General features: G+C 42.2%; 1 protein-coding gene across 1 annotated transcript in view; it reads left to right on the forward strand.

Annotated features, from left to right (window-relative positions):
• LOC120054302 (adenylate cyclase type 1-like) overlaps positions 1-15,000 on the forward strand; it is an 86,951-nt gene that overhangs the window by 68,886 nt on the left and 3,065 nt on the right. Inside the window, exons 14-19 of the mRNA XM_039001717.1 lie at positions 1-62; positions 2,020-2,166; positions 3,036-3,134; positions 7,074-7,188; positions 9,672-9,796; positions 9,942-10,283. The exon at positions 1-62 is cut by the window's left edge and continues 55 nt beyond it. Coding sequence (XP_038857645.1) covers positions 1-62; positions 2,020-2,166; positions 3,036-3,134; positions 7,074-7,188; positions 9,672-9,796; positions 9,942-10,283 — 890 coding nt within the window. The remainder of the gene's footprint in view (positions 63-2,019; positions 2,167-3,035; positions 3,135-7,073; positions 7,189-9,671; positions 9,797-9,941; positions 10,284-15,000) is intronic.

A 15,000-nucleotide genomic window follows, 5' to 3' on the forward strand; every position in this document is an offset into this window, starting at 1 on the left:
TGTTCAATCTCCTACCTGCACATGTTGCGCAGCACTTCCTCATGTCCAACCCCCGCAACATGGTGAGTCTCACCCCCGTCCCCCTTGCTCCATGTGTCCTTCTCTCCCTGTCTCCCCGTCCCCCTGTCCCCCTGCATCTCGTCCCCCTATTCCCCCGTCCCCCTTCCACCTTGCCCCCCCCCCGTTCCCACTGCACCTCGTTCCCCTGTTCCCCCTATGCCTCGTCCCACTGTTCCCCCTGCCCCACCTGTGCCTTGTCCTCCAGTTCCCACTGTGCTTCGTCCCCCTGTCCCTGCCGTTCCCTGCTGGGTCATCTCCCGGTCATGTTTGGGTAGTGGTGCATTTGAGTAGCTGGTGTGATCAGGTCATTTTGAGGTCATGTTTGGGTTGAAGTGTGATCTAACCGCATCATGACGTGGTCATGTTTTGATGTTGCCTGAGAGCTTTTGAACAGTAAATGTTAAGAATTGCCTCTTTTACCTCCAAGGTTGTATGGTGGTTGTGGTTTGGTTGCGGTTTGGTTGTGGTTTGGTTGTGGTTGTGGTTGATATTTGTTTGAGATTTTATTGTTGTTTGGTTGTGGTTGATGTTTGTTTGTGGTTTGGTTGCGGTTTGGTTGTGGTTTGGTTGTGGTTGTGGTTGATATTTGTTTGAGATTTTATTGTTGTTTGGTTGTGGTTGATGTTTGTTTGTGGTTTGGTTGCGGTTTGGTTGTGGTTTGGTTGTGGTTGTGGTTGATATTTGTTTGAGATTTTATTGTGGTTTGGTTGTGGTTGATGTTTGTTTGTGGTTTGGTTGCGGTTTGGTTAAGGTGTGATGTGACAGGTTCTCCGTCGTTGTGTCTACTGATTGATCAATATCCGTTCTAATGATGTCTGTTCCTCTCCCAGGACCCTCCCACTCCCCCCTCTCAGGAAGAGGAAGTGATTAAATCAAACATCCTGTAGACTTCCCAACCAGGACACGTGTATTCCCGTCACTGATTTTTTTGTAAACAGTGGAACCAGGAAATGACCCTGGGACAGTTGTTACAGGGGTGGTAGAACAGGTCCTAGAGCAAGGGATAGAGAGAGGGGATAGTTTTTACATAGGGTTAACAGTACAGGTCCTGCAGTGCCCTGTCATATTGATACAGTGTGTTGATGGACATAGGGATACCGGGAACAGCGGTGACCCTTAAACCCTGGAATGTTGTAGAATGGTTACATCTCTCGATCCCATGTATCCCTATGTCCATCAATGCACTGTACCAATATGCCAGGGCGCTGTAGGACCTGTTCTGCCACCCCTGTAACAACTGTCCCAGGACCAGTGTAATAGCCCTATCTAGCTCTGGTTGTCTGTCTACCTCTATTCTAGGACATGTACTGTTAACCCTCTGTAACAACTGTCTCAGGACCTGCTCATATCTGTGTATTAGCCCTATCTAACTTTTAGTTCCTCGTATCTGTTCTATGACATGTACTGTTAACCCTCTGTAACAACTGTCTCAGGACCTGCTCATATCTGTGTATTAGCCCTATCTAACTTTTAGTTCCTCGTATCTGTTCTATGACATGTACTGTTAACCCTCTGTAACAACTGTCTCAGGACCTGCTCATATCTGTGTATTAGCCCTATCTAACTTTTAGTTCCTCGTATCTGTTCTATGACATGTACTGTTAACCCTCTGTAACTGTCTGAAGACCTGTTAATACCTGTGCAATAGCCCTATGTAAGTCTTGTTTCGTGTCTACCTATCTGCCTCCCTGTTTTACAACCGGTACTGTTATAACCATGTAACAACTGTCCCAGGACCTGTGTATATAACGAGTGTATCTCCCTGTCTGCCTATCTGATCTAGGATTGGTACTGTTAACTCTGTAATAACTGTTCTTTCAGGGTGATGAACCATCTAACGTCAAGTTGTAAAATCCTGAACTTTTCCTTTAACCCTTTGTAAAAACTGTTTCAGGACCTGTTAATACCTGTGTAATAGTCCTATCTAACGGCTAGGTTCCCTGTCTGAATCTGTGTTAGGACCTGTACTACCAGTCGTATAGTCAGGTAGGAGTGCTGTTTGCCTCCATCGCTAATTTCAATGACTTCTACATTGAGCTGGACGGCAACAACATGGGAGTGGAGTGTCTCAGGCTGCTCAACGAGATCATCGCAGACTTTGACGAGGTGAGGCATCCCAAATGGCACCCTATTCCCTATATAGTGCACTACTTTAGACCAGGGCCCAATGGCACCTTATTTATTTTATAGTCCTATGGACCCTGGTCAAAAGCAGTGCATAGGGAATAGGGTGCCAATTGGGATGTGGACCAACATCTCCTCTAATTTCACGTTCTACTGTTCCATATGTACTGACAGTGTTGACATTAGTTCCATGTGTACTGACAGTGTTGACATTAGTTCCATGTGTACTGACAGTGTTGACATTAGTTCCATGTGTACTGACAGTGTTGACATTAGTTCCATGTGTACTGACAGTGTTGACATTAGTTCCATGTGTACTGACAGTGTTGACATTAGTTCCATGTGTACTGACAGTGTTGACATTAGTTCCATGTGTACTGACAGTGTTGTCATTAGTTCCATGTGTACTGACAGTGTTGGCATTAGCTGGTCAGATATTAGAGTGGTGGTGTGATCATACAGTTAGTTCATGGCTCTCTTCAGGGAGAGGAAGATATTCATGAGGGGAGGAGGTTGGTTTGGCTGAAAGTTGATTACAGGGTTGGGGTCAGTTTGAAATTGAAGGCAGTCAATTCAGGAAGTAAACTTTCCAAAAGTTCCAATTCCATACTTAAAAACATTTTATCTATTTTTAACGACTTCTCAATGATTTGAAAAAGAGAAGCTATGTATGTCTAAAGTTTGTCCATTTCTGTTAAAAAAAAAAAATCAAATCGCTTCCTGAATTGACTGACTTCAATTGGAATGAACCCAACCCTGGCTTGTTATTTATAATGCTTACTGGTCACGTCTCTCTAATAACTCTCTGTATATCTATATATGATTACCTTTCTCTCTCTCTCTGCCTGTAGCTGATGGATAAAGAGTGCTATAAGGACATTGAGAAGATCAAAACTATCGGCAGCACATACATGGCTGCAGTAGGCCTGGTACCTACCACTGGCTCCAAGGTACACTTGACTACAGTATACCATACAGTGTGTGTGTGTGTGTGTGTGTGTGTGTGTGTGTGTGTGTGTGTGTGTGTGTGTGTGTGTGTGTGTGTGTGTGTGTGTGTGTGTGTGTGTGTGTGTGTGTGTGTGTGTGTGTGTGTTTGTGTGTGTGTGTGTGACCTCAATACAAACCGCTTCTGGAGACCCAAATCCAAGGGTCCTCAGATACTGATTTCTTTGCATGATGTGAAGTTTCCACCTTCCAAATTCTATATGAGAGAGAGAGATAGACAGAGAGAGAGACATCGAGAGAGAGAGAGACATCGAGAGAGACATCGAGAGAGACATCGAGAGGTAGAGATCGAGAGAGAGAGGTAGAGATCGAGAGACATCGAGAGAGAGATAGATAGAGAGAAAGACAGATGGAGAGAGACATTGAGAGAGAGAGACATTAAGAGAGAGAGAGACATCGAGACAGAGAGAGACAGAGAGAGAGAGAAAGACAGAGAGAGAGAAAGACAGACAGAGAGAGACAAAGAGAGAGAGAGAAACAGAGAGAGAGAGAGAGAGAGAGAGAGAGAGAGAGAGAGAGAGAGAGAGAGAGAGAGAGAGAGAGAGAGAGAGAGACACACAGAGAGAGAGAGAGAGAGAGAGAGAGAGAGAGAGAGAGAGAGAGAGAGACACAGAGAGAGAGAGAGAGAAAGACACAGAGAGAGAGCGAGAGAGAGAGAGAGAGAGAGAGCGAGAGAGAGAGAGAGAGAGAGAGATCATATTATGATGATCAGTTTTTTGACAATCTCCATGCAGAAATCATTACATTTCAGGCAGAGGGTAAAGTGCTTCTTTGTGGAGATTTCAATGCAAGAACAGGTTCTGAGCCTGACTACACTGATGCGGGAGGTAACCACCACATATTTGGTCACCCCTCCTTGTACAGTAGCCCTATTATAAATAATAGAAACAGTCCTGACCAAATACTGAACAAAAATGGGAAGGAGTTAGTCCATCTCTGTCGAGCCTTAGGCCTGTACATGCTTAATGGTAGAATCAGAGGGGACTCTTTAGGTCAGTTTACTTACTGCTCAGCTCTTGGGACAAGTGCAGTCGATTATGCCATCACGGACATTGACCCCTCCTCCATTAGTGCATTCACTGTCAGACCACAGACACCATTGTCAGATCACAGTCAGATCAACGTGTTTCTGAAGAAATTAACCGGCAATATTCATTCAAAAAAACTGCCCAATAAACTCTACAACATAAACCAATCGTACAGATGGGCTCCAAACAGTGCAGAGAGATTCATTGAAACATTGAACTCAAATGAAATGATGAACTCTATACAGTTTTTCAATAACTCACAATACCAAAACAATAAAGATGGTGTCAATTCAGCTACTCAAAACATCAACTGCATATTCCAAAAAGCAGCATCGAAAGCAAATTTGAGAACTAGATGAGACAAAAACACACAAACCACTCTCGTCACACCCTGACCTAACCAAAATAATAAAGAGAACAAAGATAACTAAGGTCAGGGCGTGACAGGGCTATTCTACAAAATTCTCCAAAGTGGGCTTGGTGGTAAGGTGTATGAATTGATAAAATGTATGTACACAGAAAACAAGTGTGCAATAAAAATCAAAAACCAAAGAACAGAATTCTTTTCACAATGTCGAGGTGTGAGACAAGGCTGCAGTTTGAGTCCAAATCTTTTCAACATTTATATCAATGAATTAGCAGACATGTTGGACCATTCTCCAGCCCCAGGACTCACACTATTTGACACAGAGGTGAAATACCTGCTATATGCTGATGACTTGGTACTTCTATCACCAACCAAAGAAGGTCTTCAACAGAACATTAATATTCTAGAGCAATATTGCCATAATTGGGCCCTGGCAGTACATTTCCCAAAAACTAAAATCATGATTTTCCAAAAACAAAACAGATGTCAGAAACACAAATATAAATTCACCCTGAACAACACCATAATTGAACACACAAAAAATTACACCTACCTTGGTCTGACCATATCTGCATCGGGAAACTTTAATAGGGCAGTGAATGCACTCAAAGAAAAAGCCCGCAGAGCATTGTATTCAATAAAAATGAAATTATTCAAAATCAACATCCCAATTAGAATTTGGACCACATTTGACAGTGTAATCCTACCAATAGCTCTTTACGGAAGTGAGGTTTGGGGGCCACTCAATAAACTGGACTTTAAAATGTGGGACAAACATCCAATTGAAGCCCTACATGCAGAATTCTGTCGGAAAATCCAACAAGTCCAGAGAAATACACCAACTAATGCAAGTAGGGCAGAATTGGGCCGCTTTCCAGTAATAATGAAAATACAGAAAAGATCATAAAATTTTTGGCTACATCTAAATTCAAGTCCAAATTCGAGTCTGCAATTTAAAGCACTTCAAACCCAAGAGCTGAGCCCAGAAACGAGCCCTCTCAGTCAGCTGGTGTTGGACCTAACCAACCAAGCTGACACCAGCACTGCTTCAAAAGAAAGAATTCCAATAAACAAAATCATGAACCAATCAAAGGACTCATATATACAACATTGGAAAAATGAAACAAAATCCCAAAGCCAACTAAATTGCTATCTGACCCTAAACAGAGAATATGAATTGGCTGATTATCTCTACTCTGTCAGAGATACGAAGCAGAGACAGATCCTTACCAAGTACAGGCTGAGTGACCACCGATTGGCAATAGAAACCGGCAGACATAAAAAGACATGGCTACCCAAAGAGGAGCGTGTATGTGGTCACTGCACGACAGGGGAGGTAGAAACAGAGATGCACTTTCTCCTTTACTGTGATAAATATTCCTCACCAAGAGATTCATTATTCACAGAAATGACTACATTTATTCCAAATTTTAACTTATTAAACCCAGAGGAAAAACTAAAAATACTCAGGAGCGAAGGAGCAATGGCTCCTCTTGCAGCCAAACATGTATTTGCCTGCCATAGCCTGAGGGACACTGAATAATAACATCTGCATAGTAAGCAGTAACTTACTTATTATTACTGTTATTGTTATTACTGTTATTGTTATTACTATTATTATTGTTGTTCCAAATAGTAGTGGTATGGGTGGTAATGGTAATGATAGCAGTTTAGTGATGGTGGTGGTGGTAGAAGTGGTAATGATGATAGTAGTTGTAGTACTGATGTAATGGTGAAGATGACCGTTATTTAGTTATAAGTTAGTTATAGTTTAATTTTCCATTTTTATATTTATTACATTACATTCTACTATTGACTGTTACCATTTTATTGTTACTATTTTTATATTTAATTTTGTATTATTATTTACTGCCAATCTATATTATTATTTGTCATTGTTTATAATTTTATTACAATGTATATTGTATACATTGTTGCTTTGGCAATATTGATGCAACGGTTTTCATGCCAATAAAGCAGCTTGAGTTTGAGAGAGAGAGAGAAAGACAGAGAGCGAGAGAGCGAGAGAGAAAGACAGAGAGAGCGAGAGAGAGAGAGAGAGAGAGAGAGAGAGAGAGAGAGAGAGAGAGAGAGAGAGAGAGAGAGAGAGAGAGAGAGAGAGAGAGAGAGAGAGAGAGTGAGAGTGAGTGAGCGAGAGAGAGAGAAAGACAGAGAGAGAGAGAGCAAGAGAGAGAGGATTAAATGTTACTGTGGTGTAAGCATGTCTGCCTTTTATAAAACACTCTTCTGGCTTTACATTAAATCCTCGAAGGTGGACAAACAAAGCAGTCATTTTGAGACTTAAATCCAAACTTTATGTAAACTTCACAATTTGTGAGCCAGCAATATTTGAAATCCTTATGGTATGAGCTGCATTAGATAACTTCCTTCATAGCTTGTATAAGAATGTGCAGCTTTTGTGACCTGGGGAGGAAATGAGTGAGTTCCATTTTGTACTTAATTCTCTCCTCTTGTCTTGTGATTCCAAGGCTAAGAAGTCCACCTCCTCACACTTATGCACAGTGGCAGATTTTGCTGTTGAGATGTATGATGTACTGGATGCCATCAACTACCAGTCGTACAACGACTTTGTCTTGAGAGTGGGTGAGTGAAAACACACACACACGAACACGAATGCATGCATGTACACATGCATACAGACGAGCAGGCACACAAACACGCACGCACCCCCCCACCCACACACACACACACACACACACACACACACACACACAAATAAACACACACAGACAGACACACACAGGACCACACAGATTGTTGTGAGAGTCAATGCGTAAAGCTGTGACCTTTGACACTAACTAGCTGTCCGTCAGCACCATCAAGAGCCTTGTGACAGGAAGGGAGACCTGCGGGGTTGTCACTCGTTACCACAGCCACAAAGTCTTTATCGTAAAAATGAATATACATATATACGTACATATATACATTAATATATCTAAAATATAATACATATAAATATATTTAAGGTTAGGGTTAGGTATAAGGTTAGCAGTGTGGTTAAGGTTAGGGTTACGGTTAGGGTTAGGTTTTAAATCAGATTTAAGAAGATAAATTGTGGAAATAGGCAGGGTTTAACCTTTTATGGCTGCAATCCGGCTACCGGGATGATATGACAACAGCCAGTGATAGTGCAGGGCGCCATATTAAAACAACAGAAATCTCATAATTAAAATTCCTCAGACATTCATGTGTCTTATATCATTTTAAAGGTAATCTTGTTGTTAATCCCACCAAAGTGTCCGATTTCAAATATGCTTTTCAGCGAAAGCACTACAAACGATTATGTTAGGTCACCACAAAACCACAATAAGCACAGCCATTTTTCCAGCGAAAGATAGCTTTCACAAAAACCATAAATAGAGAAAATGAATCACTAACCTTTGATTATCTTCATCAGATGACACTCATAGGACTTCATGTTACACAATACATGCATGTTTTGTTTGATTAAGTTCATATTTATATAAAAAAATCTGAGTTTACATTGGCGCGTTAGATTCACTAGTTGCAAAAACATCAAGTGATTTTGCATAGCCACATCGTTTCAACAGAAATACTCATCATAAATGTAGATGATAATACAAGTTATACACATGGAATTATAGATATACCTCTCCTTAATGCAACCGCTGTGTCAGATTTCCCAAAAACTTTACGGAAAAATAAACCATGCAATAATCTGAGACGGAGCTCAGAACAATAGCCAAATTAGCCGCCATGTTGGACTCAACAGAAACCAGAAAATACATGATAAATGTTTCCTTACCTTTGATGAACTTCATCAGAATGCAGTCCTAGGAATCCCAGGTCCACAATAAATGCTTGATTTGTTCGATAATGTCCGTTATTTATGTCCAGTTAGCTACTTTGGAATTGTTTACCAAAAGCCCTAACCAAAGTCACAAAGCGCGACCACTATAACATGACGAAATGTCCAAAAGTTCCGTTACAGTCAGTAGAAACATGTCAAACGATGTACTGAATCAATCTTTAGAATGTTGTTAACATACATCTTGAATAACGTTCCAACCGGAGAATTACATTGACTTCAGTTGACCGATGGAACAGAGCTCCCTCTCACGTGAACACGCCTCTTCAATGCGTGATCACCTCGTGGCAGTGGTGACTAAATCCTGTCTCCTTCGGCCCCCCTTCACATTAGAGTCATCAGTCTATTGACTGTCTATTGACTGTTGACATCTAGCGGAAGCCGTAGGAAGTGAAAACTCATCAATATCTCGCTGTAATTTCAATGAGAGCTTGGTTGAAAATCTGGCACCCCCAGAAAAATTTCAAACAGGAAGTGGAACTTCTCAGGTTTTTGCCTGCCATATGAGTTCTGTTATACTCACAGACATAATTCAAACAGTTTTAGAAACTTCAGAGTGTTTTCTATCCAATACTAATAATAATATGCATATATTAGCAACTATGACATAGGAGCAGGCCGTTTACTCTGGGCACCTCTGCACCTTTCATCCAAGCTACTCAACAATACTGCCCCTGCAGCCATAAGAAGTTAACCGTGATTATGACTTTGTGGCTGTGGTAACTAGTAATGAACGACCTGGGTTCTATTGTATTCGTTATCTTGTTTGGAACCTGAACCTGCTAGTTAGTCACTGCAGTGCCTGATGTACACACTTCCATACTGTCAGCAGACTCTGTGTGTGTGTGTGTGTGTGTGTGTGTGTGTGTGTGTGTGTGTGTGTGTGTGTGTGTGTGTGTGTGTGTGTGTGTGTGTGTGTGTGTGTGTGTGTGTGTGTGTGTGTGTGCAAGTGTGTGCAAGTGTGTGCGTGTGCATGTGTGTGACAGCAGAAACTTGGCTTGTAGATTTGTGTTAACCACAGTGAGGACCATACTGATATGTATTATGTATGTATTTTCACTGTGTGTGTGTGTGTGTGGGTGTGTGTGTGTGCATGTGTGTGTGTATGTGTGTGTGTGCATGTGTGTGTGTATGTGTGTGTGTGCATGTGTGTGTGCATGTATGTGTGTGTGTGTGTCTGTGTGTGTGTCTGTGTGTGTGCGTTCGTTCGTGCGTGCGTGCACGTGTGTGTGTGTAGGTATTAACGTGGGTCCAGTAGTAGCAGGAGTGATCGGAGCACGGAGGCCTCAGTATGATATCTGGGGGAATACAGTCAACGTGGCCAGCAGGATGGACACCACCGGACTACCGGGAAAGATACAGGTACAGCACCCCAAACACACACAAATGTACAGACACACGCACACGCAATCACGCACACATAACGCACACAGATGCACACACACACACACTATGCAGGTGATCATTCAGCTGTCGTTTGTTATCATGTGTCCTACATTACCCCCAGGTGACAGAAGATGTGCAGCGCATCATCAAGGGTCAATATGACTTTGTGTGCCGTGGCAAGGTCAGCGTCAAGGGCAAAGGACAGATGCTTACCTACTTCCTGGAGGGGCGGATCCCCGGCAGGGGGTCACAGCATCAGCCCAGGAACCTGGATCGCTCCCGGACAAGTCTGTTCAACCGTTCAGCCATTAGCAACATCTGCACCAAACTGAGCCCCGCCCCCACCATGACCACCTATTCCACGATGCGAAACCCCACCCCCGGCATAGCCACTGCAGCAACCACCTCCACAAACAGCACCATCCTCTACCTGCCCTCTGTGGCTGTTCCCACGGCGATGGAGGTGTGAGTGAGTGGCTGATTTGAAGACTGTCTCCATAGTGACCAAGGAATCTTCCTTGACAGATAGAGAGTGGAGATCAAGAGAGAGATAAAGTAGAGCTGTTAGAAAGTCACTGAAAGTGAAAGTGAAATAGGGATGAGAGAGAGAGGAAGAAGGAGCGGGTTCCACTTTACTGGACTGTCACTAGAGAATGTGGTTCCACTTTACTGGACTGTCACTAGAGAATGTGGTTCCACTTTACTGGACTGTCACTAGAGAATGTGGTTCCACTTTACTGGACTGTCACTAGAGAATGTGGTCCCACGGTGCAGACGGACAGAGAAATAGTCCTGGACCCAGTCTTTTCTCTCTCTGTGAGGAGATGGAACTTAAGGATTTTGGTCACTGGCCAGCCGGGCTAGTAGACCACAATTTCTACTAGCCAAAGGTCCTAAATCTGTACCATGCAAACTTCACTCGCATGACATTGCCTTCATCTTACTTTACCTAAAGATTCCTTCACATTATGTAACCATTCCCTGGTCTTACCTTACCTAACCTTTCCTTCACCTTATCTTACCTTACCTAACCATTCCTTCACCTTATCTAACCTAACCATTTCTTTACCTTACCTTACCTTAACCTAACCTAACCTAACCATTCCTTTACCTTACTTTACCTAATCATTCCTTCACCTTACCTAACCTAAACATTCCTTCACCTTACCTTACCTTACCTAACCATTCCTTTACCTTACCTTACCTTACCTAACAATGATTTTCCCTTACCTAACCTAACCATTCCTTCATCTTACCTTACCTTTCCTAACCATTCCTTCACTTTACCTTACCTAACCATTCCTTTACCTTACCTTACCTTACCAAACAATTCCTTTACCTTACCTAACCTAACCATTCCTTCATCTTACCTTACCTTACCTAACCATTCCTTCATCTTACCTTACCTAACCATTCCTTCATCTTACCTTACCTTACCTAACCATTCCTTTACCTTACCTTTCCTAACCGTTCCTTCACCTTACCTTATCTTACCTAACCATTCCTTTACCCTACCCTACCTTACCTTACCTTACCTAACCATTCCTTCACCTCGCCTTAGGTTGACCCTTTTATCCCTCTGATTAGGGTTGCAAAATTCCAGTAACTTTCCCAACATTCACAGGTTATTCAGAAATCCAGGTTGGAAGATACTTGGAATTAGGAATGGATAAACTGTAAATACAGGAATCCTACAACCAGGATTTCTGGAAACCTGGGATTTTTGGGAAAGTTACCAGAATTTTGCAACCCTACTTATGCATCTTATATCAGAGCTGTTGCCTTACCGACGGACCATTCTACAGGCTGAGTTTAGTGAACGTGTTATAATTGTATCGCCTTTCAGATCAATGTAGATTTCCTCCCTTTTCTATATAAATGTAATTCTGCCAAGAATGTCTGTCGCAGACTGGACCATATTACATTTTCTGGACCATATTCCTCTAATACAAACTGCCAGACCACATTGTCTATTGCAAAGTGTTGTAGTCTTTATTACAGCTTTTTAAATGTACAAAGCTTTGAATTTAAGAATGACAGCTATTATCTTAGAGATGGGGCCTTGTATCAGTTCAGGGTTGGTCACCAGTATTGTTGGATGCATGATGACACCTTCCGCTGCATTGGAGTCCAGTTTTCTGTGTGTTTATATTAAAGTGGATAAATGATGCTTCTAACTTCCAGAATCTTCCTTCCGTCATTCCAGTAAATGTGTAGCAATAAAACAGCGTGTGTTCTTCTGAAACGGAATGTCCCCTGCCCTGTCCTGCTTGCAGTAGCAGTGTTGCCAACTGTTTTTCAGTGAGAATCACTATTGGCTCCTTGATTTGTTGCTAGAAGTCCTTAGATTATGTTTTGCCGTGAGGTCAGCTGGCGCAGTAGCTCAGCTCTGATTGAATAATGCTGTTAGAGCATCCTGGTTGGATAGCTGTTTATTGTAAGCGCATCCCGATTGGATAGATGTGTATTCATTGTAAGAGCATCCCGATTGGATAGATGTTTATTGTAAGCGCATCCCGATTGGATAGATGTGTATTCATTGTAAGAGCATCCTGATTGGATAGCTGTTTATTGTAAGAGCATCCTGATTGGATAGCTGTTTATTGTAAGAGCATCCCGATTGGATAGCTGTTTAATGTAAGAGCATCCCGATTAGATCGTGATGTTAACTGCAAGAGCATCCTAATTGGATAGTGCTGTTATCTGCAAGAGCATCCGGATTGGATAGTGCTGTTATCTGCAAGAGCATCCTGATTGGATAGTGCTGTTAACTTGTAAGAGCATGCGTTGCCGTGACAAAAAAAAGTATGTATTTCTGTGAAAAAAAAGAAAAGCATGTTACAGAGAGTTATTTTTTTGTGTTGAGTGTGGTGAGGTTACAATTCTTTGGTGGTTTAAAAATTGCGTTTTTGCCTGCTTGTTTATTGAGTGATATTTTCAATGACAAAAAGACCATGTTCATGGTGTTTAACTTCTATTTTTATCAACACTTTATTGAGACCTGTGGTTTTGAAGCAGGAAGGGGAGTACAATTCTCTCACTGAAGAGCAACCATCCTTCTTATTCTCTCCAATTATTTCTATCATGGCACTGTATGTCTCTTACAGGCCACCGTAGCCAGTTACTCTGAAGGCCTCTCCTCTCGGGCCTGCTATGCATCTCACTTGTATGAGGTAAAGACACAACGAAACAAACAGACAAACAGACCAACAGACCAACATACACAACAGTCCTCTTGCATGTGAAAACTAAGCCAAGGAAAGCAGTGCTCTTGAATATTTGCTGCTTTTCAACCTGTGACTTTTTTGGGGGCGTTGTGCTGTGGTGTGGTCGTACGATCTTCAATTTGATGTTTGCGGCAGTTAAACAAATGTCTGAAATCGACTCCAGTTTGTGAGTCATGTTGGACCTAACTGAGACATTACAGGATGGTAGGAGGCCGGGAGTTGGGGGAGGGGGGGGGGGGGATACTCTGTGACCCTCTGTGGTCATGATGATATGGATTAGGTGATGTATCAATGTGCCAACATATTGTCGTAAACATATCATACATATCGCCTGCGCCCCAAATGGTACTCTATTCCGTATATAGTGCACTACTTTTGACCAAAAGTAGTGCACCATATATGGAATAGGGTGGCATTTGGGAAGCTCCCATCCAGTCTACATCAGTAGCACACAGACCTGTGGCTATGGGGTTTCATTGACTGTGTTTTTACTGTTTTCATTTGTCATTTTATTTAAAGGGATCTAGTGCTTTTGTAACTCGAGATAAACTTTATTCGAACGCTGTAGCACGATCAACAATCACCATATTTTATTAACATGGAAGTGATTCTGCATATCATATCAACCAGAAAGTCTCAAACTCTTCATACTTCTGTATCAGATTCAGATCAGATTCAATCTTTCTACATTTCATCATATCAGTCTCTGAGAGAAAAAAAGATTTTTATATACCTCTGCTTTGGACAACCAGTAACATTGATGGACAAGGGTTCTATATTCTATATTTCCTGTGAACTAGATATCGATATTTTCATATATGATACGGGTTGAAATATTGTGATATGTTTAGGTATTGCTCACTGTATATTGTATGTAGAGAGACATGACATACTAACCTGAATGATGGTTAAATATTTCCAATGTCCAATATTCCTTTTGTTAACAAAACAGTATTGGTTGATATGTTTTATGTGAATGTACATTTCTTATGGAGAAACTATTTTATACTATAAGTGTTTACACTGCTATGATATTGACGTATTATTAAATAATAATCAACGTAAGCTCTTGCGTCAATCTCCTCAACCCTTTGTGTTTTTCCTGTGTGTGTGTGTGTGTGTGTGTGTGTGTGTGTGTGTGTGTGTGTGTGTGTGTGTGTGTGTGTGTGTGTGTGTGTGTGTGTGTGTGTGTGTGTGTGTGTGTGTGTGAGGCAACCAGAGTAGTTGCTTATGGAGAGGTAACTAAACTAATAATGCATAAAATGACATAACACTGGGCCCGGCAGAAGAGAAGACTTGAGGGATGTAAGGAGAGGGTGGCAACAACACAACATGGGGTCAGGCTGTTGGTCATAGTGCGGCCTCTCTCTGTCTCTCTCTGTGTTGTGGTTGGTTGTGTCGTAACAGTGTATGGACGTCATGTGGGGTAGTAACTGACAACATAACAGGAATCTTGTCCAGAGAAGAGAGGAAATCTGTTGACACTCAGACATCACTGAACCCCAAAATATGTATTCCTCTCAAGGGGAGAATGGCCAAAAGATCTGGGAAGATGGGGATAAAGAAAACACACACAGACACGCTCTCGCTCTCGCGTTCTCTTGCGCTCTTTAGCGCTCTCTTGCGCTCTTTTGAGCTCTCTCGCTCGCTCTCTCTCGCTCTCTCGTTCTCTGTCTCTCTCTCTTATATGCACACACACACATACAGTACACACACTCAGGAAGTTGAAAAAGTTTGGCATGGGCCCCCAAATCCTGAAAGGTTCTACAGCTGTACCATTGAGAGCATATTGACTGGCTGCATCACTGCTTGGTATGGCAATAGTACCTCCCTTGATCTCATGGGGCTAGAGAGGGTTGTGCGGACAGCCCAGTACATCACTGGGGCCGAGCTCCCTGCCATCCAGGAACTCTATACCAGGTGGTGTGAAAAGAAGGCCCTGAAACTCGTCAA

This window comes from Salvelinus namaycush, chromosome 10, assembly GCF_016432855.1.
Source record: "Salvelinus namaycush isolate Seneca chromosome 10, SaNama_1.0, whole genome shotgun sequence".
NCBI classification, from domain to species: Eukaryota; Metazoa; Chordata; class Actinopteri; order Salmoniformes; family Salmonidae; genus Salvelinus; species Salvelinus namaycush.